We start from the raw sequence: 22259 nt of genomic DNA on the forward strand, positions 1-22259 counted from the left end.
CCCACTGGAATGCAAGATAAATGAAGTGAGCTCTCATTACTCATATACAGTACAGTGGTACCTCTAACATAGTGATACAGAGTGATTTCACATGGTTCTGAATCTCATGGACACAAATGTGTCTGCCAATATCAAGTGAACCCAGACACAATGTACAGTATGGTAGGTAGGGAAAAGATATTGTGTACTTTCAGTGGATTTGAAAAAATATTTGTATGGAGTGTTACTAATGTGCTGTAACTATTCTATTTTCTGTAATTCATCAAGAACCATGTATTTTCATTAACTGCAAGTGATGAAGTTAATCTTTACATGTTTTGTATTGGAAAATATCCCATGAATTGGATTATATCCAATAACGAACACAGATTTTGAGATGGCAAAAGCGTCGTTGACTCTTACTTTTCCGTTTCTTTTTTCATGAACTTTGAATTAATAAAGTTGAAAAATGAGAGTACTTAAATTGAAAAATTACATTCTTTTTCAATTAAGGCCTCATTTTGCTTTGTAGTTGTGATTATTTAACAGGTTCCGAGCAGAGGCAATTTTTTAGCTGTCTTCTTTTCTCTCTATTTGTCATGCAGACAGCAGTTCCTCTACACAGTAAAAAGGGAAATTAGTGAGAATGGACTTTTCCAATTACAAATACATTCTTTATGCTTTCCCAAAAGCAGCCAATTTATATCATAGCAAAATCCAAGGCAATGATCTACTCAGTCAACTGACTTTTGTCTGAGCTTCTAGACTGCACTGTTTGGCTTAGATTTATTTTTAATTAGTGGATTAGAAACTTGTCATTAGGCTAAATTAATACACCTTTTTGTCTCTTCCTGAAAATAATGGGGAGTTAAGGGCTTATAAGAAGTCACAGAACAGCTAATCAGCTTTAATTTGTGGGTTATCTATACATGCTTTGAAGTGTTATCCTTAAAATTCAATGTTAACCAAGGATAAAAAAAATATTTAAGAAAAAATACTTTCTTTACTGGGAATGTTCAGGGAGAGGGTCTCCTTTGCTTCTTTTCACCACCCACTAAGACATACTGCAGAGAAACAATTTCTAGAATGTGTTGTATTGGAAGAGAGCATACCGTCATAGGCTTGTGTGTACGGCAAGTTATGTACGCTGAATCTTGTGGTCTAAGGTAGTGATGGAAATAAGCTCCGTTCTCGCAGTGGATGCCTGCTCTCTACATGTTTTGCGTCAGCAAACAGGGAATTCCCTATTTGAGCATCTTCGTAAGCAGATAATCTGTCACGGCTCACCGCTGCTGTAGGTTAGGGCAAGGGCTGGTTAAACCTCCACCACCTCCGTGCTTATGCACACTGAGCTACAGTATTTCTTGCCTTGGGCTTGCAAGGGGGCTCTTGTGCTGTAAATAGGACGCGGGAGTCCTTTTCCTGGTTTCCCCCTCACCTCTCTTGCCACCTGTTGGCCCCCGGTGTGGGGGGAGCCCAGAGAAGTGGAGGCAGGCCTGTGTGGTGGCGGGGGGGGAGCTGGGAGGTGACAGGGAGCAGCTGCACTGACAGGGCTCTTTTAAAGTGTTTGCCTCCCCACAGCGGCTCTAACCATGTTACCTGACAGAGTGTGTTTGCTTAGCTCCAGGCCAGGACATTAGAGCACTATTTTTGAGCACGGCTCAAAAACGCTCTGAATTCCCAGGCTGTATGAGCGAGAGGATTGAGTGGTCAGGAGGCAGAGCTGTCGCAGGTGGGCAGACACTGCAGGTAGACAGGAATAGCTCCCAAAACAACACAACTGGAAGCTTTCAGGCTGACTTACTACAGATGACGGCGTTCCACTAACTCTCTGCTTCTTGTTCTTCGCTATAGAAGAATGTGCTGCAGGGACAACATGAGAGAGACAACGTGTGGACCAACGAAGGATTTTATGCTGTGGTTATTTTTCTCACCATCTTCGTGATCATCATTACCTGTTTAATGGTAAGTCCTGCTTTTGTTTTCAGATTCTAAGTGCAACTGCCACCTTGCGCTATATTTTTTATTACCGTGTGTGTTTTGAGTACATTACTAGATTGTTTTAAGCCCCAGAGCATGCTGGCAGACAATATTGAAGTTGGAGAGCTGTGATTTTTTAATGTCCTCCGTTTATACTTTGTTGTTATGAAATGATCCTCTACGGACTAATGTAAATGATTTGTCTTAATTCTATTTATGTTACACAAAGGATGGATTTCAAGAGGGAGCGTACTGTAAATTTCATGTTAAACAATTAGTCGCAAGGTAAATTGGTTGTGTGGTCGAAGTGTGGAGGGCTGCACATCAGTGGTGAATGAAGTGGGTCACCTCCTGTAAGTGAAACACTTTGACATAGGATGGAAACTGGGATGATAATGGCTTGAAAAGTTCTTTCTTAAAACAAAAAATGATTATTAATACCTATTCCAACAACAACCATATTTGAAACAATAATTTTTCATTATTAAAAGATTTAATACAAGTTTTTTTTTTCATATTTGCTGTCTGCGTAGTAACACTAAAGCGTTTTCTTACTGTATATTCAGGTCAAAGTGTCAGGACAAATGTTCCATTTTAATGCAGTGAACAGTAGCATTTGGAAAGGCTGAACATTTCAAAATGATGTAAGGCTTTCGGGTTTGGACATCAATATTACTATGTATACTACAGGTTATTAAAAGTCAAACTAAAACAGTCTGTAGTCAATGTGTATTGAGTGAGCAGTGAGTCTGCCCAGGTTAGAGCACTATTTCTTACAGCTTTGTATGCACTGGACAGTGAGCCATGGACAGGTATCTTTCTTCATCTGTTGTCTCCAGAAAAAAACATCTTGCTGCCTGCTGTTTGAAAAAGACATGTATTTGCAGCTTTGAATAGGACTTGCCTCTGCTCTTTTTGCACCAGGATCTCTTGATTTTTGCCTCCAAGAGCAATCTGTGTCCTGAATAGATATTTCAAGTTTCAGAAATGAATGTTAAACAGTGTAGGTTTGTTTATCATTATTACAGAGAAACAGTCAGGGTATTCTAGGAAGACACATCAGAGCACTGAGTTTGTTGTAAGGGTTGTGAATTACAAGTAATGTCCCTGTTAAAAGGCTTACTTGCTGCCATTGTCCATATTCATAAATGTCATTGCAACCTCATACTGTACATTCTGGTATTAACATACAGTACATATTTGTATATTTGAAAATCATCTGATCCTGAAGAAGGAAATTATGACACCTTAATTGTACTGATTTTTGTAGTCTTAATTATATATCTACATAATATGATGCTTAATTCATTTATTATTTTGTTTACTTTTGTACAATTTGTGGAGAGTTTTGTCTTTTAGAATTTGCTCTTGACTTCTTTAAACAACTCCAATATTTGCAAAACGTGAGCTGGTCTACCGTATGTACAATAATACGAGAGGGCAAAAACAGACTCTTAATGCCATCTCATGTTTTCATTAGAGGACTTAGAGGACAGTGAGGAGATGTCACAAGAGTTGAAATGTAGTGTTAGGGTCAAGCTGAATTATCTTTTCCTTCATCTTGTTAGAATTGGATCTAAATATTTTCAGTAAGGTGAAAACATTCTTTTCTTTTCATATTTCAAAACCAGAAAATTTTATTAGAAAAGTCCTACACTGAGAGGCTGAAAGAACTGGAGCTTTTTAGACTTGAAATGAGACAACTACAAGGAGACCTGATGCCAGTATTCAAAATCCGAAAAGGCAGTGACTTCTTTCGAATAAACACTGAAATAAAAAGCGAAGGAAACAAGTGTAAGTTCCATGGAAGTGCATTTAAAGCCAAGAACAGTGGGAAGGTCTTTATGTAAATGGTCGTGGATGTATGAAACAAGATACCTAGCCATGCTGTTGAACCTAATACCCTGGCTTACCTCAAGAAATGGCTAGATGAGATCCTTGGATCGATAATCCACTAACTACCAAACAGGGTAGATGGGCTGAATGGCCTCTTCATTCAATCAGGTCTCCTTCTTCCATCTTGATTCAAACAATGATATACTGTAGTCATACAGCATTTGTATGAATCCTGAACAGCACAGCATGTCCTTCACTTTACTAGGAATATGAGCTTCAATTTTGCAGCATTAACTACTGAAGGACCACACATGAAAAGATTTATCTTTTAGGAAATCAAAATTTACACAAGAAAAAAAATACACTGTATATTTAAAATTAAGTCCATAAGGAGCTGCATGTAACCTCTTGCTTGCAAATGATGATAAGATAATATGACTACTGTACAAATTAGTAATATAAATATGCAGAAACAGCATTTGTAATATCAGGAATATACACCTGAAATTCCTGTGCATCTACAGTAGATCTCTGAATGCAAGAGTTTAAATGGGTCTTGTTAAGGTGTATTTGTAGAGATACACAGCACTATTCTTAGAAGATTGAGATAAGCACTGTAACCTTACAAGATATGTGCTGTATCTTGTTTTGTCTAGAGCTTACACAACTAATTAAAGACTTACTACAGTATAATTGTGCTTCTAAAACTCACACTGCACACGGCATTGGCTCACTCTGTAGGCTATTCACTTGGGATCAAGTCAAACCATTTAATCAATTTACATAAGCAGTGCAAATGTCACAAACTCACACCATAAATAAGTCCAGGTGGTCTGACACTTGTCTGAGGTTAAACCCTCAAGTAATACAACTTTTGATAACTTACAAAATCCTAACTCAAGCAGGAGTGACTCTCAAAGTTTAGGTTTAGGGAGACAGTGCTATCCCAAGAGGATAAGCTATATTTTATGTATTATAGGATTCTGTTTTTCCATTATAGATCTGTTTAATTTAATTCTCCTTGGCACTGGTATAAACATACAATGACATACAAATGCTGTACTGTATGTCCGACTGGGATATTTGTGTGGTGGAGTGACTCAGACAAGGGGGAGGGGGAGGGATTTTAGTGGCAATAACCGTCATGTATCTCCCTCTTGGCTCTGCAATTTAAGCCAAGTTGTCAACATCATTCCTTGTTACAAGAAATGTACAGGACCCAGGTGCAATAAAATAAACACTTGTGACATACAGTATGCATAAAACACAAGCTACCTATTTGGCTTGTTGGTGTCTGAAAGAAAACAAGGACTTTATGTCAACAAACTTAAAAACATGTTTACTCAGATATTTGAGAAAACAACCCAGGCCAGAGGAATAAACTGGGTTATAAAGATATGACCCCACCATGCTTTTAGTCCATTCTGAATAATGGAATATAGATGAAATGTGTGGGAGGACCGGTACTCCCCAATATCACCGGTTGTCCATCCTTCCCTCCTATCAAGGCTTTTTCATTAAATATCTGAATATATTCCAAAATACAGCCCCTCCCTCTATCAGAGCTATTTAGGTATTTAATGAACAAGCCATGCTTGCACCAACAGTCCAGACAGCTGACCAGAGATATGTACTGTATAGAGAGATCCATGCCACTGATGCTCATTTTGTGCTCATTTACTCATTACTGCTCTGGAGTTTATCCGGAGAAGAGCAACCAGATGAATTGTGGGACTTCAAGGAATGTCCTACATTGACAGGCTGAAATAACTGAGCCTTTTTAGTCTTGAACAGAGAAGAAAACCAAGGGGACCTAATTCAAGCACAGTATTTAAAAGCCTGGAAATTATTGACAAAGTCAATCCAGAGTGATGGGGTTGCACATTGGTGGTGGTGGAGGAGAGTCCCCATTACCTGCAAAGCGCTTTGGGTGGAGTTTATTACTATTATTCTTCAAACATTTAGATTAAACTAAAGTGTGAGATCTTTGGATCAACTAGCTGCCAAATGGGCCAGATATACAGTATACTACAAAGCTTGAAAGGCAGTTATTGGAAACACAGGTGATCTGAGCCTCCTCGATTGTTCCCACCAGGTCTTGTACCGGCTGAAAGAGAAGATTGAATTCCCCGATCGGCAGTACAAGGAGCAGAGCCGGGAGATCCACCTCACCCCCATCCCCGTCCACACCAAGGAGTCCCAGCTGAAGACTGCCAACAGCATGGTGCAGCCGGAGCTGGCGCCCAAGCCTGCCAGCATCGGTGCCGATTCCCAGTCCCAGTCAACGCCAGAGATCAAACCCTGTCTGTCCGCCAGCCCCTCTCCCTTCAGGATGAAACCAGTGGGCCTGCAGGAAAGGTAAGGTCAACCCATTAAGCATTCACTTTACACAGCATGGAATAAAGGCACATTGTGGTAAAGAAGCAAAGGCCCTTGTTGGTGACAGGAAGCAAGTGGAAGAGTTCAGAAACAGACATGCTAATGAAGCAGGTGGAGCAGGGTTGTTAAATAAATAAGAATGCTGTGGCCTACATCTGTGTGAGACATCTTTACCATTGTAGCATTTTAATAGGGGTTTCCTGAGCCGTTCCTGCATTGAATTTCTGATCACCGAGAGTTTAATCTGAGAGTTTCTTGCATGAAAATCCAGCATTGGAAGATCCATTCCGTATGGGTTGGGTTATAAGTCAACAGCATGCTCGTTAATGTGCTGCACTGCCTTCCTCATCCCTGAAGGTCCCTGACTTCTGCTCCGTTCATATCATTCGAGAAGAATGACACATTCACAAACAAGTGGTGTTTGTGGATTACACATGTAATCCTGACCTCATTATCCTATGTGGCGGCTGATATTGGTTTTTCCCTGTACACCCTCATCCATCTGGTCTGAAGCAATTCACACCATTTGAACACGTTTCACTGACATCTTGTTTCACTGAGTAATCTTGTGGTGTCAGTCTCCTGTGAATGCTAAGCAGTTAGACACCAACAATAATCAAGAACCCGATGACTCGTCACTGCTGAATAATAGTGCACTCTTGTAGTGGGGCACATACTGAATTTTCATATTACAAATACTAGTGCTAGATTTAATGCTTGGTTCTAGATTTTAAGAGGCAAACAACGCTTGCTAATTCAATATCCCACTTAATACAACTGCATTTAACTCATGCAGTACTGCTGACAGTAACATTTACTTTATTGACATTTTTAATGTTTATGTTTGTGTGTATATTCATGGAAGAGTATATTTTTCTACACCTGTTTTTATTTGGGAAATTATATTTCAGAAACATATATGTCAGAATATCTAACCCAATTTCTCAAACCCAATTTCTCAATTTCTGAAGTCCCAATTTCTCAGACTAGTTATTAAATCTTGGTAACAAAATAAATTAATTGGCGTTATAGAAAACAATTACACATTTCAAATTAAGCACAAAACCGTCAATCAAAATATTCAAAATAATCAAAAATCAAATATTTCTACTGGATTAAAAGAGATGTATTCACAAGACTACTTGTTGCTTTGTTCTAAATCACATAACATGACACTGCTCATAACTGGACATTTGGTCTATTTTGTGACGTACTGTAAGTTGGAGGGTTTACAAGTTACTGTGTACATTTCACTTTTATTGTGGTTCGAAATGCACTCATCAATAACCCTAAATATAACAGTAGCATTGCAGTTCCCCTTTAAGTATGGTTCATGTTGCAAATAATAAAAGGGGCCTGTTGTGCAGTGTTTTTTCCACAGGATGGAAAACCAAGGTGTTTCATGTTTGGAAAAGAGGTGTGACTAACAGTGTGGTTAAGGGGTTACACGGTAACCTTGCAGGACCCGAACTTGAAGCTCAGGACTTTTGAGGTCACTGCTTTGGATGGGGATGGTTAAAGAGAGCTTATCCTGAAGGCTGGAGATAAAAGTCATGCTGAGCCACCAACACCATTAAAGGATTTGCTTTGAACCAAGAAGCTCAACTTCCAAAAGAGAAGACTTTGAATTTTTTACATCTGTTTTATCTCTTTTGTATTACTGGTCAAAATGTGAGGATAAGGAGTTCATTTCCTTGTTTTTTTTAAATTTTTTAATGCACAATGATTACTACAGTATTATTAGGGAAGTGTGTGTAGAATTATTTTTGAACAGTCTACACACACAACTACTTTAATGATTTTGGCTTATTAATGATTTGTTCAGATGTAGAGAAATACGTCTAGAGTTACTGCGTTCATACGTATTAATTTCAAAACAAGTCAAAAGGAGAAACAAAAAAAAATATTTTCATTTCAGTTTAATATGAAGTTGTGAACAGTAGGTTTTATGATAAATTAAGCAGATAGAATAAAGCAAAGCTATATGCAAACTAATTCTGATAATACAATTTAATGGAAGCCATGGCTCCAATTCAAAGCTAAAATTTAAAAAATAAGTGCTGATGGTGCACTGTATTCTAAAATATGTTAACAATTGTTTATTACATTAAAGCATAGAATAGAGATAAAGATATGACTAGCCAGCCTTCTGTATGGGGAAGATGAGACAACCAGATTTTGATAACTTGGTGTGAATGCAGCTGTTTGTTGTATTAAAACCCAACATTTCAGGTCCATAGGCAGATAGGGAAACTGTGACACCTAGTGCTGCATTCAGGGATCACATTAATTCTTACTAACTCTAGGTTAGCTATTCTTCAGGGGATGTGCTTCAGAGCCTTTTTTATCATTGTAGGTGACTTGTATAACAAATGCATTTCTGTAAACACAAATTAAAATTTTTCTGACAAAAGCAGACATTCCGAGCAGCTTGCTGAGTATGAGGAGGCATTTACAGTAGCTACCATGACATCTTGTTAGTAATCATTTTGCTGACATTTTTTTTCCAAAGACTTCCTACTTTTTTAATGTACAGTGTGCATTTTATGTCCTTTCATACACAGAGCATACAGCAGAAGTGATTGCTAGAGACAGCTTTAAAAGTCCCTTTATTTGTCATTAGCTGAAAGATGTTTTTTACCTAAAAATTAAATTAATTAAAATGAGTGCTAGTTACTCATCTGTTGGTGCGAGGATGTGTGAAATATGGGACTGAAGTGGTACATTTCAGCTCTGGTGTTTTTGTGTTTCCTGTCTGAATCATCACAGTGCTCAATTGTTAAGAACAGAAGAAAGGCTCTAAGAAACAGGAGTGTATTTTGGTATTGTCCTCAGTCTCTGCCACTTTGTGGTACTTATGCCATCTCATGCTGACAATACTCTTCCTGTATTAACGAGGGAGAAGAATACTGTGGAAGCATTTGTCTCGCTGCAATCAATACAACATGGTAAAAGAGTACAGTAAATCCATTATACTGACTCAGATATATATGTTTTATGCTAAAATTCCAAACAACATATTTTACTATTCCACACTTTTTATCTCAACCATAAAATTATCACGAAATACAATAAAATGAGCTGTAATCTGACCAGTATTTTAAATCCATTAGCTGTCGCAGAAAGTCAAGGCTACAAAGCAAATGTGACTTCTTGCTGATGAGACAAATATGTCTGGTGTTCAGATGTTCTAATACAGTTCTCTGTGAGATTACTTTGAGCAAGCATTTACATTTGGATTGATTCTGCAGGCTTCAAAGACCGGTTCCCAAACATACAGTGAAAAGCATAAGTACTGGGACATGGCTAAATATGTACAGTATGTAAATTAATATCCAGAAACAAAAGCTGACATTCTGTACTTTTACCTTATATTTTTTTTAAATCTTAAATACAAATTTCAATGGTGTACTGCAGAAATGACAAATTTCACTTCACTTTCCCAATACTTAATTCACTGTTTAAGTTTTTAAAGTTGTCATACATTGTCATTTTAAATTGGGTAGTTATTTTTTATGCAATTTATAAAAATATACAACAAATGATCACTTCACACTTTTGACACTTGAATAATTCAGAGTTCTTCACAACTGGGAGACTAAATTGATGATTGCATAGTGTGTTACCCACTCTAAGTCATGTTACAGAAAAACGACTTGTTAACAAATCCTGATTTTCAATTCTTTGTAGTAATTATTTAAAGTTATTATCAAGGGTGAGAGATTTAATAATCTTTGTAACTGGGTGGAAATTCTATTTCCTGAACACCACAGTTCTTTACATCGATTAAAATCAGTTCCTGTGTAGTTTTTGAATAATTTGAATCTAAATACTTCAGTACAGCTGCTGGTTGCATTATACAGCAATTGGAGGTGCGTTCAAGCACCAGTGATTTTCATAAAAGGTTTTTCCCATGCATTTTCATTTGACTTGCTTAAAGTTAGCAGTCAGAGTTTCTTCCAACATATGATGTATTTAAGAGAACTTTCATGGAGTTTTAAAAGTGATGTTGTCCTTTACTTAGCCTCCAGACGAAAAATTTTCTCCACAGACCTGTCTTGCTCTTCCTGAAGTCATTGGTCGTGGTTTTAACACTCTGACTTTGTACTGTGGGTTGTCCACATCTTCATTAGGGGCTTGTTACCCTTTTACACTTGAGGAGGAAGAGGGGAAAAAGGCTGGTGAGAGAGTTCTTCGGCATTGCATGCTACATCACAGATACAGTATGTGAAGAAGAGCCACACTCCCCTTCTTGTTATACAGTTGTGTTGATGTGGGTCAACAAGGTTGCTGTTGGCCTTAACTTAAGAGGAAACTAAAATGGTCGATCAGGCTGGTTCCCATAGTGACAGGAAGCCCTGGCTGATAGGATGCTGATTGTCTTTTGCCCCGCCCCTCACTTGCTCTTCCTTTTTGGCTGTGCATTAAAAGAACAGATGGAGTGCCATTGAGGTGTTTCTTTCTAATTGAGTTAGATGACAGAATTCCTTTTTGCTTGCTTCATCTTTACTTTTTTCTTTTTTTCCCTTTTTTTTAGCGAGGCAAGGAAGAAGAGAGTAATGAGCTCAAAGTCAGGAGAAGAGTCAATAAAGGAAACTGATATTGGCACTTTATTCTGACTTATTCTCTGTGTTGTTCTCATTTTTACTCCAAAACTGTCTCTGTTTCCATGAATCCAGCCAGGATACACCCTGGACAGGCCTCCAGTCCAGCACAGGGCAGATACAGACACAGACACGCCAGGGCCAGTTTTCCCACAAGTCAGTTAACCTATCAGTATGTTCTTGGATTTTGGGAGGAACCAGAGCAGTCAGAGGAAGCTCATCCAAACACGGGAAGAATATACAAACTGTATGCATATAGGACCCTAAGTCTAGAAGTGAACCCAGGACCCCAGAGCTGAGAGGCAGCCATCCTTCTGTGTCTGTTACTGAAAATAACTGGTGGAATTATTTATTGCTTTATATCTATAGTACAAGTGATTCATTTTAGATTTATAGTTTATACTGAAATAGTTAAGAAACACACCCTGCTTTATTATGATATATCTCTATTTCTCTTAACTCTATCTCCCTTTCTGTCTCCTCTATTGCTAAAATGCTTGGCATTACTCTTGATTCCTGCTGCTGACACAATTTTTCATCCTTAAAACAGTTCTTTGTTTCCATAGATCTCCACAAACAAAATCCCTCATTCTCCCTACAGTAAATTGGGCTACTGCATAGGATGCATTAATATACAACTCAACAGACTTACTTTTCTCACTGCTCTGAAATGCAGGTTTTGTGCACTAGGTTATCATTATTACACTAGGTTATGCATTGTTGCGGATTGTCCATGGTTATATGCAGTTTCTGAATGGCAGCCCTTCCAAATATTAGTTTTGTGAAGCTCACAACGTACAGTTTTGGTTGAGATTAGGTGTAGTTCTGTTGTAATTTATGAGGCCATTGTTTTATGGTTTTTAGCAGCTATGCTATACAGTAAATTATCCATCTTTCCGTGTTGGTGTGCTTCGACTAGAGACCACTATTCCTCTCTCCTGATGCTGTTTTCCCCATGTTTGGCTTAAGCCATTGTTATTTTCTGTACCCTTTGACACATTAAATAATTGTGCCGTTTCTGTGACTGTTGCACCTGCAATTTGGGCACCAACTGTTTGACATCTTTCAAAATCTATTTGATCTCTCGTGTTGCTTTAGAAATGTTGATTTTAAGAGATCTTTTAGAGCGGAAACATATTAGCAATTAAATTAATATGAAACAGGTGTAGCATCCTTTTTAATTGCAAATTCGTTACTTCAAGTTCTCTTTCATTATGCGTTTCCTTTATTTTGTCCCCCTTCTGTATAAACTGAGAACCATTACAAATGCCTCTCAGTATGTCAGAACAAGGGCACTATCATCTTTTTCTGCTTGAGCCCACAAGAGATCTTCACTTGTGATCTGTGGTACTTCTGAGCACCAGTTTAACGGTGCCTGGCCTCATGCAAATCTGGTGAAAAGCTGAGATGTGCAGAAAACTTGATGTCTCTGAAAAGAGATACCAATACCAGCGGAACTTCATTACCAGTCCATGGAAGTGTATGCATGCCATGTCATGTCATAAAAACAGGTGTGAATATGAGGCCTTGATTTCCAAAAGTTCAAAAACCTCCTCCATGGATGATCATGTTGGCCACATTGAGTAATCCAGCTGAGGTACTAAAGCAAAACATGTTCACAAGTCCATCAGATGAGACTCATACTGCTGTGTTTGACTCATCACCCTACAGATGGGCTACACACTGCCAGCTACACTGGTGAGTCTTTTAATTATTATTAAATCATTAAAGGTGGGAGATGCTGGACTGTCGATATCTGAGGGACTCTTCTCTTTGTACCCTTAAAGAAGCACGTGTGTAGCTGGCAACATTTTCAAATCATTTCAGTCTATGGGGAAGTGCACCATGCAGTTTTGCATATTTTGACTCCAGGAACCTGACATATTTGGATACTGTACGTGTAGGAGCATGTGCCATACCATGTACCAAACTTCCACACTGGACAATGCAGATTTAGTTGTGAAGCTATTTAGAAAAAGGCCATTTTCATGTCTTATGTTTGCTGTCATGTACTTTTCAGTTACAGAATGGTTGCTACATTCAACCTTAGAGCTGAGCCTACAACCAGAGATTAAGCAGGAACACTATGGTGAAGAGAAAGATTGCATTCATGTATTCAAAAGAGCAACTGAGACATTATCCACACTGTGTCAGTCAAACCAGTCTAAATGGTACAGTCTACAAATCCCCAAATACTAAATTCTGTGGTATTTACTCTGCCCCTACAGACACCCACTGAAGAATGTTCACTTTCCAAACAGGACTTTCATTCAAGTTTGCTTCCAAAATATAGGGCCTTGAAAGAGTAACAGAGTGGCATGCTCGCTGTCATCAAGCTGGGCTGCTGGTTTGGTGAAAACTTAACACCTGTTCAGCCTACTATAGGTCCTGGTGTGGAGTGTTTAACAGCCAATTACTGGCTTCTAAACTGATTTTAAGGTTGGAAAACCAGGTTTACTGCCGTACTGTAAATTGTGTTGGTAGATTAGTAGCTGTTATCTGTGGACTGGAAGTTCTAAAACCATATGCTCCGTATGGTGACAGGGCACACTGTTCTGTACATTCCTTCCTTTAGATGAGACATTATTAGATGAGGTCCTGACTGCTTGTTCCTTAAAAATTGTGTGGCACTGTTTGTGAACATACTGTAAGTGTGTAATCCCAGTGTCCTGGCTGAATTCCTTCTTTTCCTGCTCTACTTGATCTGCTGTGTTGTAGGACTGTCAGTGCACAGTGGCTGCTTAGTGACTATTGTTAGTAGATTCTCCTCTGAGGTGAAATGTAGCAAACTATTCTACATGACTGAAAAGTACACGACAGCAAAAATAAAAAGGGCAGGTTTTACATACAGTAGCTCCATAACTGAATCGGCACAGCTGAATCAAGTTCTGCATCACCAGGCAAACGTCAGTGGTGGATAAATTGGGCTTTTTGCTGTGAACCATTTGGATGGAGTTATTTTTACTGAAGTGGAGTATGTTGTACGTTTTGTAGCCATCAAGTACAGAAATGACTATAAAACCAGCAGGACCTTGGTATTCCTGGATTGCTGTTTGTTATCATTGGCTTAGGCCCTGCCATGCTAGCAGAACAAGGGTCATTCTTGCTTAACTGCTGTGATGAAATGTAATTACTGTCAGTCTGGTTTATAAATAGTTTTATATAGGTGTGTTTTTATACTTAATGCCTGCTAGTTTGGATAAAGAAGTAATAGTAATTATACTTTCCAAAAATCAGAAACAAGTTACAAATAAGGAAACCATACACATTTAACATTAACGAGCTATTTTAATAGATCTGCCAAACTTTTTGAAAGAGGTGTCCAAATCAAATAAATTAGCAAGCAGAAAGTTTTAAAGAAAATAAATTATACTGTATCTGTAAAATAAACACAAATGTTAAAAATGTGTCTTCAATTCTCTTCAATCTACTGCACAATACACATTTTCCTGCATTTCCCTTTTCATTTAGTATACTGACACTATCATGAAGAAGCAATAAGATGAATATGAATATTAAATTGTTGGATTATTACGTTCAACAATGTACCATCAAAGGTTATGCTCTTTTTATGTCATGAAAGGCACAGGACAAAATCAAAGCCACCTAGAAATATCCAGGCAAGATCTAAACAGGTACTGTCTTATCACATCTATAGTATATTGTGTTCAAGGTGATCAAATTCATAATGTTACAGAACAAATATGGCTGCGGTTTATGACAAATTGTTTTTAGAAACCAGGGGCTCCAGGAAAGGAAGAGTTAAATGTCTAAAAGGTTTGAAATCCTGAAGGTACATTTTGTGACCTTCGGAGAACAGTCTGCAGGTCCCTGCCTACGTGCAGGATGGAAAGTATGCAGTCTGGAGTAAGTGTCAAAATGTGTGTTCACGTCTTGTGAAGAGTTGTCAAGGCAGCAATTGAAAGCACAGCAGAGTCCAAGAATGATCCTGTTGTCGATGGGGGAAAGTGAGGAAAGCACTTATCAAGAATGTACTCATAAAAAGAACAAAAAACTGAGACATGACTGAGGAAACCGTATTTCATTGTAGGATGTCAACTCCAGGAAGCAAACATCATCTATCTGAAAAAAATAAAATAGTCCAACACAGGGGTTTAACCTTTTACTGAAATCTCAGTTACTTTTGTAGCATTATGTAATGCGGTGTTTGCTTCAAAAATCACGAAAAGATTTATTTGGAAGGTAAAATAACGTAACCCTGACAGATCTTAGTGCGTGATACGGTACATACACACAGTCTTGGTTCTTAACATGGAAGAGAACAAAGTTCTTGGCTTTATTTCAACAATAAAATCATATTAAAATAACAAATATATTATATATATTAAATAATAAATATATAAATCTTAAAGAAACTGGAAATAGAAATGCTTAAACCATTTACAGTACCTGTATTTTATAGTTTTTAATATACAGTACTGTACTGTATCTCTCAAAATTATTTTTTTATGGCTTCTCCACACCCAAAATCTGTGTCTGCATAAGCATACAGTACCTGTAAGTCTTTAATCAGTACCTTATTCAAACTTAGTGAGTGCTCCATATTATATTTATAGTTTATGTTTTTTGTACATGCATGCAATAACCTGCACTTGTCCATACCCAGAGTAATTACAAGGTTTTTGCACAGTCCTGAATTTTTGTTTTTGTCTTTTTGAAAAGTCTTTTTGCTTTTCTCTTACATATTCTACATTGTTTGCTAATTCTGCTCATATTTCGGGGTCACCTGCAAACTTCACTAGATTGCTAACCACATCAGAATCCAGATCGCTGATACACACCTGCCATAAACCATAAATTATCAGTGATGAAGTTCTAGGAATCATCATCTTCAACCTGTGCACTACACAGCTCAGAATTCAAATGCCAGAATTATTAATAGTGACTTGGGGCTGTCTGGGTTTTAGGACGGATGACTCGGTGCCAACTTCCCTGTAATTTTTCACAGAATTTATGCAGCCTTGCCAGCGAGTCACCATAATATTGATTAGTGATTGTAGCTTTTTGCAACATGCATACAATCCGCTGTAACCCTTTTCAATCTCAGAAAACAAGGATGCATTATCTTGCTAAATGCAGTTATGGTGTGGAAATGATGGGTGCTTTCATGGCGTTATTTGTTATTTGCTTGGTAAATCATAACCAAATCATCTCTAAGAATTTGGAAAACTGAACCTTTTCAATTCAGGACAATGATTTATTTTTGTGGATACTGCCACACATTGTTATATCTGAAATACAACTGGTTTGGGAAACATTATTTGCTGATACGCCATTCAGTGACTGGTGTGGCAACAGGCGGTGAATTTCCTGAATTCTGTGATGTGACGCCCATGTACTTTACCAGTTGAATCAGTGCTTCATAAAGGTCCATATATGGAAACATTTCTGTTCTGTATCTCTTGTCTGCATGTAATGACGTTTAAAACAGACATGAGCTGCCTCATGTGGGTGTCTCAGGAATTATGTGTGGCAAACAATCTGAGACAGTGTCCAGAAAAATAAATAATTCTCCCGAATTGAAAACACATGGTTTGGTTTAGCTTGCCCACTCTATAGTCAGCAGCTATATCACTCTGCCACTGGCAACCAACTGAAGCTAAACAGGTGTGGAAGAGGTGTTAGTGGGGCCAGTAGGGGGCGCTCACCCTGCGGTCAGAGTCCTAATGCCTCAGTATAGTGATGGAAACACTATACTATAAAAAAGGCGCCTTCCTTTGGATGTGACGTAAAACAGAGGTCTTGGCACTCCATTGCATTTCTTAAAAAGAGTATGAGTGTAACCCCAGCATCCTAGTCAAATTTCCTCCTGGCATTTACCAAACATGGCCTCCTGATAATCCCCATCTGTGAATTGACTTCATCACTCTGTTCTCCTCCCCACTGATAGCTGGTGTGTGGTGATCGTACTGGTGCACTATGGCTGCTGTCGCATCATTCAGGTGGGGCTACACATTGGTGTGATGGAGGAGAGTCCCCATTACCTGTAAAGCACTTTGAGTGGCCAGAAAATCTCCATAAGTGTAAGGAATAATTCTTCAAAACTGTAATTTGTAATGTGTAGTAGTAATAAAATTATTATTATTGCAGGGTACACCCTGGACAGGAAACAAATCTATCACAGGACCCACATAGACACAGACGTGCGCACACTTGGGTCAATTTTCACAGAAGCCAGTTAACCTACCAGCATGTGTTTGCAGTGCGGGAGGAAACCAGAGCACCCAGTGCAAACCAACATGAAGACTGGTAGAACATACAGACTCCACACAGATAGCACCCCACTTCAAGAATTAATCCCAGAGCTCCAATGCTGTAAAGCAGCAATGCTTGCTACTGTGCTATCCTAGAATATTACTTGTTATGATAACTATTTAGCCTCTTTAAAATAGATACTTAAGTGGCTTTCCAAAGCTGATTGCTGGAGAACACCAATTCATGTCACATGAAGCTGAAAAGCCCACTAGTAAGAGTAAATGCTTCAGGTATTGCAAAAAGCCGGTTCGTTGCACAGCTTAACACACAGAGAAAATAAATCTTTTTAGAACTTATTCTTGATGGACAAATTTGTTATGTTGGTCAGTGAAGTTCACAGCGATATCTGCAGCAGAACTCTGTCAAGCATGTGTAGTGGAATCAATAATTAAGAACAAACAAAAGGAAGCCATTCAACCCATCTAGCCCAATAGGTACAGTAGTATATTTGCTTCCAGCCATTCTTGCACGAAATCAGGGTAGCCCCTTATTTGTATAAAAAAGCTCCTATATACTTCTATGTATTTTCCACTTGATTGATGTATTACGATAAACAGCAAAATACAGGAAATTGTTTGTTAAGGTTTAAAAGACCTTAACAAATCACTCCTCTTCTGATTAAAGTGATCTGATGCATAACTAATGCATAAATTACTAAATACCAAATGCCAGTTGCAGTCTTCATTGAACATGTCCTTTATTCAAGGAAGCAGAAGAAGGAATTATATATGAATGATACGCTGCTGTAGGAGAGATGGTGTTAAATGGGCAAAACGCTGCAAAACCTGAGAGTATTGGAATGACTGGGGGATTCTAGGCTTAATACTTCAGTTGCACCATCAGTCAAAGAGATGGTCCTGATTGTAGAAGGTCTGTATGTGCCTTCTGCATGCAAGGTTAAACAGCAGCTGTCAATTCCGAATCGCAATATTAAGAGAGAAATAATTATCACTAGTAAAAACAGCTCAAAAACATAACAGACATAGTTTTTTTAAATGTTTATTGGGTCTTAGTAGTCTCCATTTAAAAACTAACTTTAAATGTAAAATGTCAGTGCTAGTTTATTGCAGTCAAACCCAGACATTGCTCGTAGTATGTTTTGAGACTGTGTTTTCCTTCTAACCCCTGCCTTGCATGCTAACAGTCAATTTCACCAGGGAAACTACCCAGAGCAAGAAACAGGGTTGTGTAAATAAGCCCTACAAAAAGTCAGTACCAGTGGATTTACTGAACTAGCCCTTATCATTAGCCGAACAGAGGCATTGGCAGTACATTAGAAAGCCTGATTAAAAGGGAAAGGTTGGAATGGCTCTATGTCAGCTGTTTTCTTCCACAGGATGCCGGATAGTTCCTGTCCCCACCAGATACTGATTGCTTAAAGTCTAGTCCAGAAGTGCTTGTCAAGCCTACTTCCTCAACCCTTTCAGACTTGCTGAGCATGAAATGCCTTTGTCACAATGAGTAAAGAACAAGGATTGGAGCAGTTCTCCTAGCAATTCTGATTACTCGTAGCTTTTTAATAACTAAAATAAATGTCTATTTATAGTTCATTTTTAATGTTAATTAAATTAACACTCAACCAACGGTATGCTCACTGCATTTGTCGACTATACATGTTTAGTGTATAATAGTGGATAGAACTCTGCAAAACATTAGAAACAATCATTTTTAAAGTCAGTAGCTGTCCTAACAAGGCTCAGCACAGTAGCAAAATTTCAGTTTTTCAACTGAGTGAAACATTCAGTCATCACCGAGTAGAGCTGTGAAAACTATGGCTAAATCAATAGTTCCTGTAGATGCTTTTCGGAACTCCATTTTATACAGTATGTGTGTTATAGTGATCTTCTTCTAAAATGTAGTCATTTTGTTTTGTTTTAGAACAATTAATCCTGAAAGGCCTGTATCTTGCAGCATGAAAAGTTACCTTTATAGTTCATGACTGGAGAGATAGATAAATTATATCACTGACATGGAACACCTGAGAATGAGTCAAATCAATTGGTGATGGATGTAGTTACTACAACACTACATGTTTACTATGCATGTATAGGTAACTTTGCAATGTTGTGGTCAGATTTTTGAAGAATCTGTTCAATGTGAGTTTAAGATTGACCATGCTAAGTGGCAAGCTTTGTATTCTTCTCTCCCAAACTGTATTAATAAAAACCAAAGCTGTTATGATAGTGTAATCCAAATCCATTAATTCCTGTTAATAAGCCTGTATTCTGGAAAGGCTGGATTGAGGATGAAAAATGTCAAATTTACATAAAGAGGGTAAATTTGATCATGCCAAAGGATTTCTGGGAGGTAACTCAACTGCTGTCCAGCAATTATTTCAGATTACAAATTTGCCACACATTTCAAGGAACGCCGACTATTTATAATAAAGGCTGCTTCTTCCAATCTGGAAGATTTCATGCACAGTAAATTTGATAAAAAGCATCAAGCATCTAGAACTGGTCGGTACATGACAGAGCAGACACAACAATTGTGTGAGCATCTGCCAGTCAAATGGACCTCAGAGTTGAAGATAAACCTGTGTAAAAAGTGTAAATAGCAGTATTTCGTGTAAGAATAAAAAATGTATAATAGTTTGAGTACTGAGATATTACAAAACAGTGTACTGTGTACTGAGGTATGGAAAAGGATTTAGAAGCTATGCTTAAAGATATGTACAGTAGAGAAGCTTTTTGTAGAGAATATTTGTAATCTGAAATAATTGCTAGACAGCAGTTGAATTACCTCCCAGAAATCCTTTGGCACGATCAAATATACCCTCTTTATATAAGGCTGACATTTTTCTTCCTCAGTCCAGTCTTTCCAGAATACAGTTTTATTAACAAGCTATACAATTTATTTTCCTTAACAAACCATACTGAATGGCATTAAGATTAAATCTAGCCTGGAGAAAAATCGTGCTGGAGATGCTTGGCTGAAACAGTACTATAAATATTAGTGGATTCTCTTATCTAAGAGTCACTTTAATGACATTTTATTAAAAACTCTTAATGATGAATCGCTCCTTAATTACATTATGGATGGCACCTGATACATCAGACCAAGCCTTAGAAATTATCTTCAACATTAATCTTTCAGCACAGGTGGGAAGAAGGAGAGCCCTCTCTGTGGTACAGTGGTTGGAAATGGCAATAGTTAGAAAAACAGCTGCCTTATGGAGCCTTTCTTGATCTGGGGCATGTTTGACAAAGTAGTGATAGGATTGTAATGGATCATTTTATGTGACCTTCAGTTAAAGATCCTAAAATGTTGTGTAATTGTATGTATAAAAATCCTATGTACTCTATGTATGGGAAAACTATATAGGGTAACAGAAATGCATAATGTCATCCATTATGTTATTAAATTTAATTTTCCCAGAGTGGGTTTTGCTCAGTTTTGTTTGCTGCTATCTGCAATAATAAAGTGAGAGCAAAAGAAATCGAAAAGTACTTTTTATCATCCTATCATAAAGGTTCTGAGTAAACATGCCAATATTACATCTCGTCACTCCTGATCGTATCTGATGTTTCTAAGACTTTTGCATAGTCTATGATAAATATACTGTACTGCCTGATTCAGACATCAAGTGGGCGCCAGATTTTGCCGTTTCAATTTGCAACCAGTAACCGAAAAGCTGCTTATTGTCAGTTTTTCAGAGCTCTTCCAGGACTAGTCCATCCTTAATTATCTTTTCCTAAAAAGTTCCTGTATTGCAGTTTCCCACTTCACAAATCATCTTAAAGCTGTTGATATGCCATGCTGTATGCTTGTGATCTACTTCGTTCCACCATTGTTCTCTGTTTGTATTACTTTAGTCTTTTGTGTTTTGTATATTTGTATATAATGATCAGTCGTAGTGTATTGTGCGCAGTTAAATGTCTTTAGCAGAAGTTGTCATTTCTCCTCTAACTTGGCTTGGTCTACAAGACAGGGCCTGATCCTGGAGGTGATGTTGATATTCCAATCCCACACTCTCAGCCAGTACTGTTCTTGTACAGCTAATTAATGTCTTCCTTCCACCTGCAGGGCTGTATGTACTGTACTTGCAGTTCAGCAGATAGCTGAATGGCAGCCGAGTAACCGACCCCTGGGGAACAGGGAAGAGGGCAAGAGGGGGGAGGAGGGGGGGTGCAAAATGGCTCTCTGGTTTTCACGGTGGAGGTGAAAGGCCAAAAGCTCTCGGAGGACAGTAGAAAAAATTATTCCGGCTTATAAAAGTGAAAGGCAGAGACCTGGAGGGTGTTCCGCTCTAGGCGCTCTCTGAATAAACATTGAAGGGAGTATTTAAAGAACTGATTGGGCCTAAGTAAACAATTGGAAAATCTCTTCTGTGAAGCGGGAATCTCTTTTTCTCATCACGTCCGAGCAGGAGATTAATTATATGAAACCCGGAACAGAGCCAGCAAATGATAAATTGAGTTGTTGGGTGAGGGATTCTGCAGTGATGGACAGCTGGCGATCTGTATTCAGGCGTCATTGTGAAGATTTCCATTTCAGAAATTAAAAAAAGTACCACACAAAAGAGTTCCCTTCATTACCAAACTGTAACAGTAAGCGTCTGTACGTAAAAGTGACCTTATCAAACACAATCCAGTTCAGTAATTTATGCTCACACTTATACTCAAATAGCAGTAAATAAGAAAAAAATGTTTTAAACTGGTCTACTGTATACTGTACCTTAACTTGTGAAAAATGATGTGTTAAAAAAGAAACTGGAATTAAACCATTTAGAAGTGACAGTGAATGTCACGCTTTTAATGCCGACTGTTTTGTTTGTTTGCTTTTTAAAATGTTAAAAATAACATACTGTATGCGGCAAGATATTGTAATTTAGTTTTCATAATATGTAATTGTATTTAGTCTGAGTAGAAACCATATTTTTTGTTGATGACTATTTTAGAAAATATATGTACCACGTAAGATTGTGCCAAAATGTTTTGAAGTATTAACCAATTTCATTTTGACCTTGCAATTTTCTCTTTTTATGGGAGCCCACACAAATATTGCTAATAACCACTTCAGTAAACACATTTTTTTACGTGTTCACTTCTGTGGAGTGCATACTTTGCTCAATGTTCGTATTTCTTAACAAATGGCCAAGGTTTTTTTTAGTATTGCTTTTTTCTAGAAGTTGAGAAGCATGTTAATGTGTTAATATACTATTATCTTCTTCAAGGTCCTATTTAATGAGCTGTTAAGACACAT

General features: G+C 37.9%; 1 protein-coding gene across 1 annotated transcript in view; it reads left to right on the forward strand.

Moving 5' to 3' along the window:
• The window catches only part of ptprr (protein tyrosine phosphatase receptor type R), an 88547-nt gene that overhangs the window by 47339 nt on the left and 18949 nt on the right, over positions 1–22259 (forward strand). Inside the window, exons 5-6 of the mRNA XM_088923385.1 lie at positions 1834–1944; positions 5891–6153. Coding sequence (XP_088779511.1) covers positions 1834–1944; positions 5891–6153 — 374 coding nt within the window. The remainder of the gene's footprint in view (positions 1–1833; positions 1945–5890; positions 6154–22259) is intronic.

The sequence above is a fragment of the Atractosteus spatula genome, chromosome 8, assembly GCF_055471065.1.
Source record: "Atractosteus spatula isolate fAtrSpa1 chromosome 8, fAtrSpa1.hap1, whole genome shotgun sequence".
Lineage (NCBI taxonomy): Eukaryota > Metazoa > Chordata > Actinopteri > Semionotiformes > Lepisosteidae > Atractosteus > Atractosteus spatula.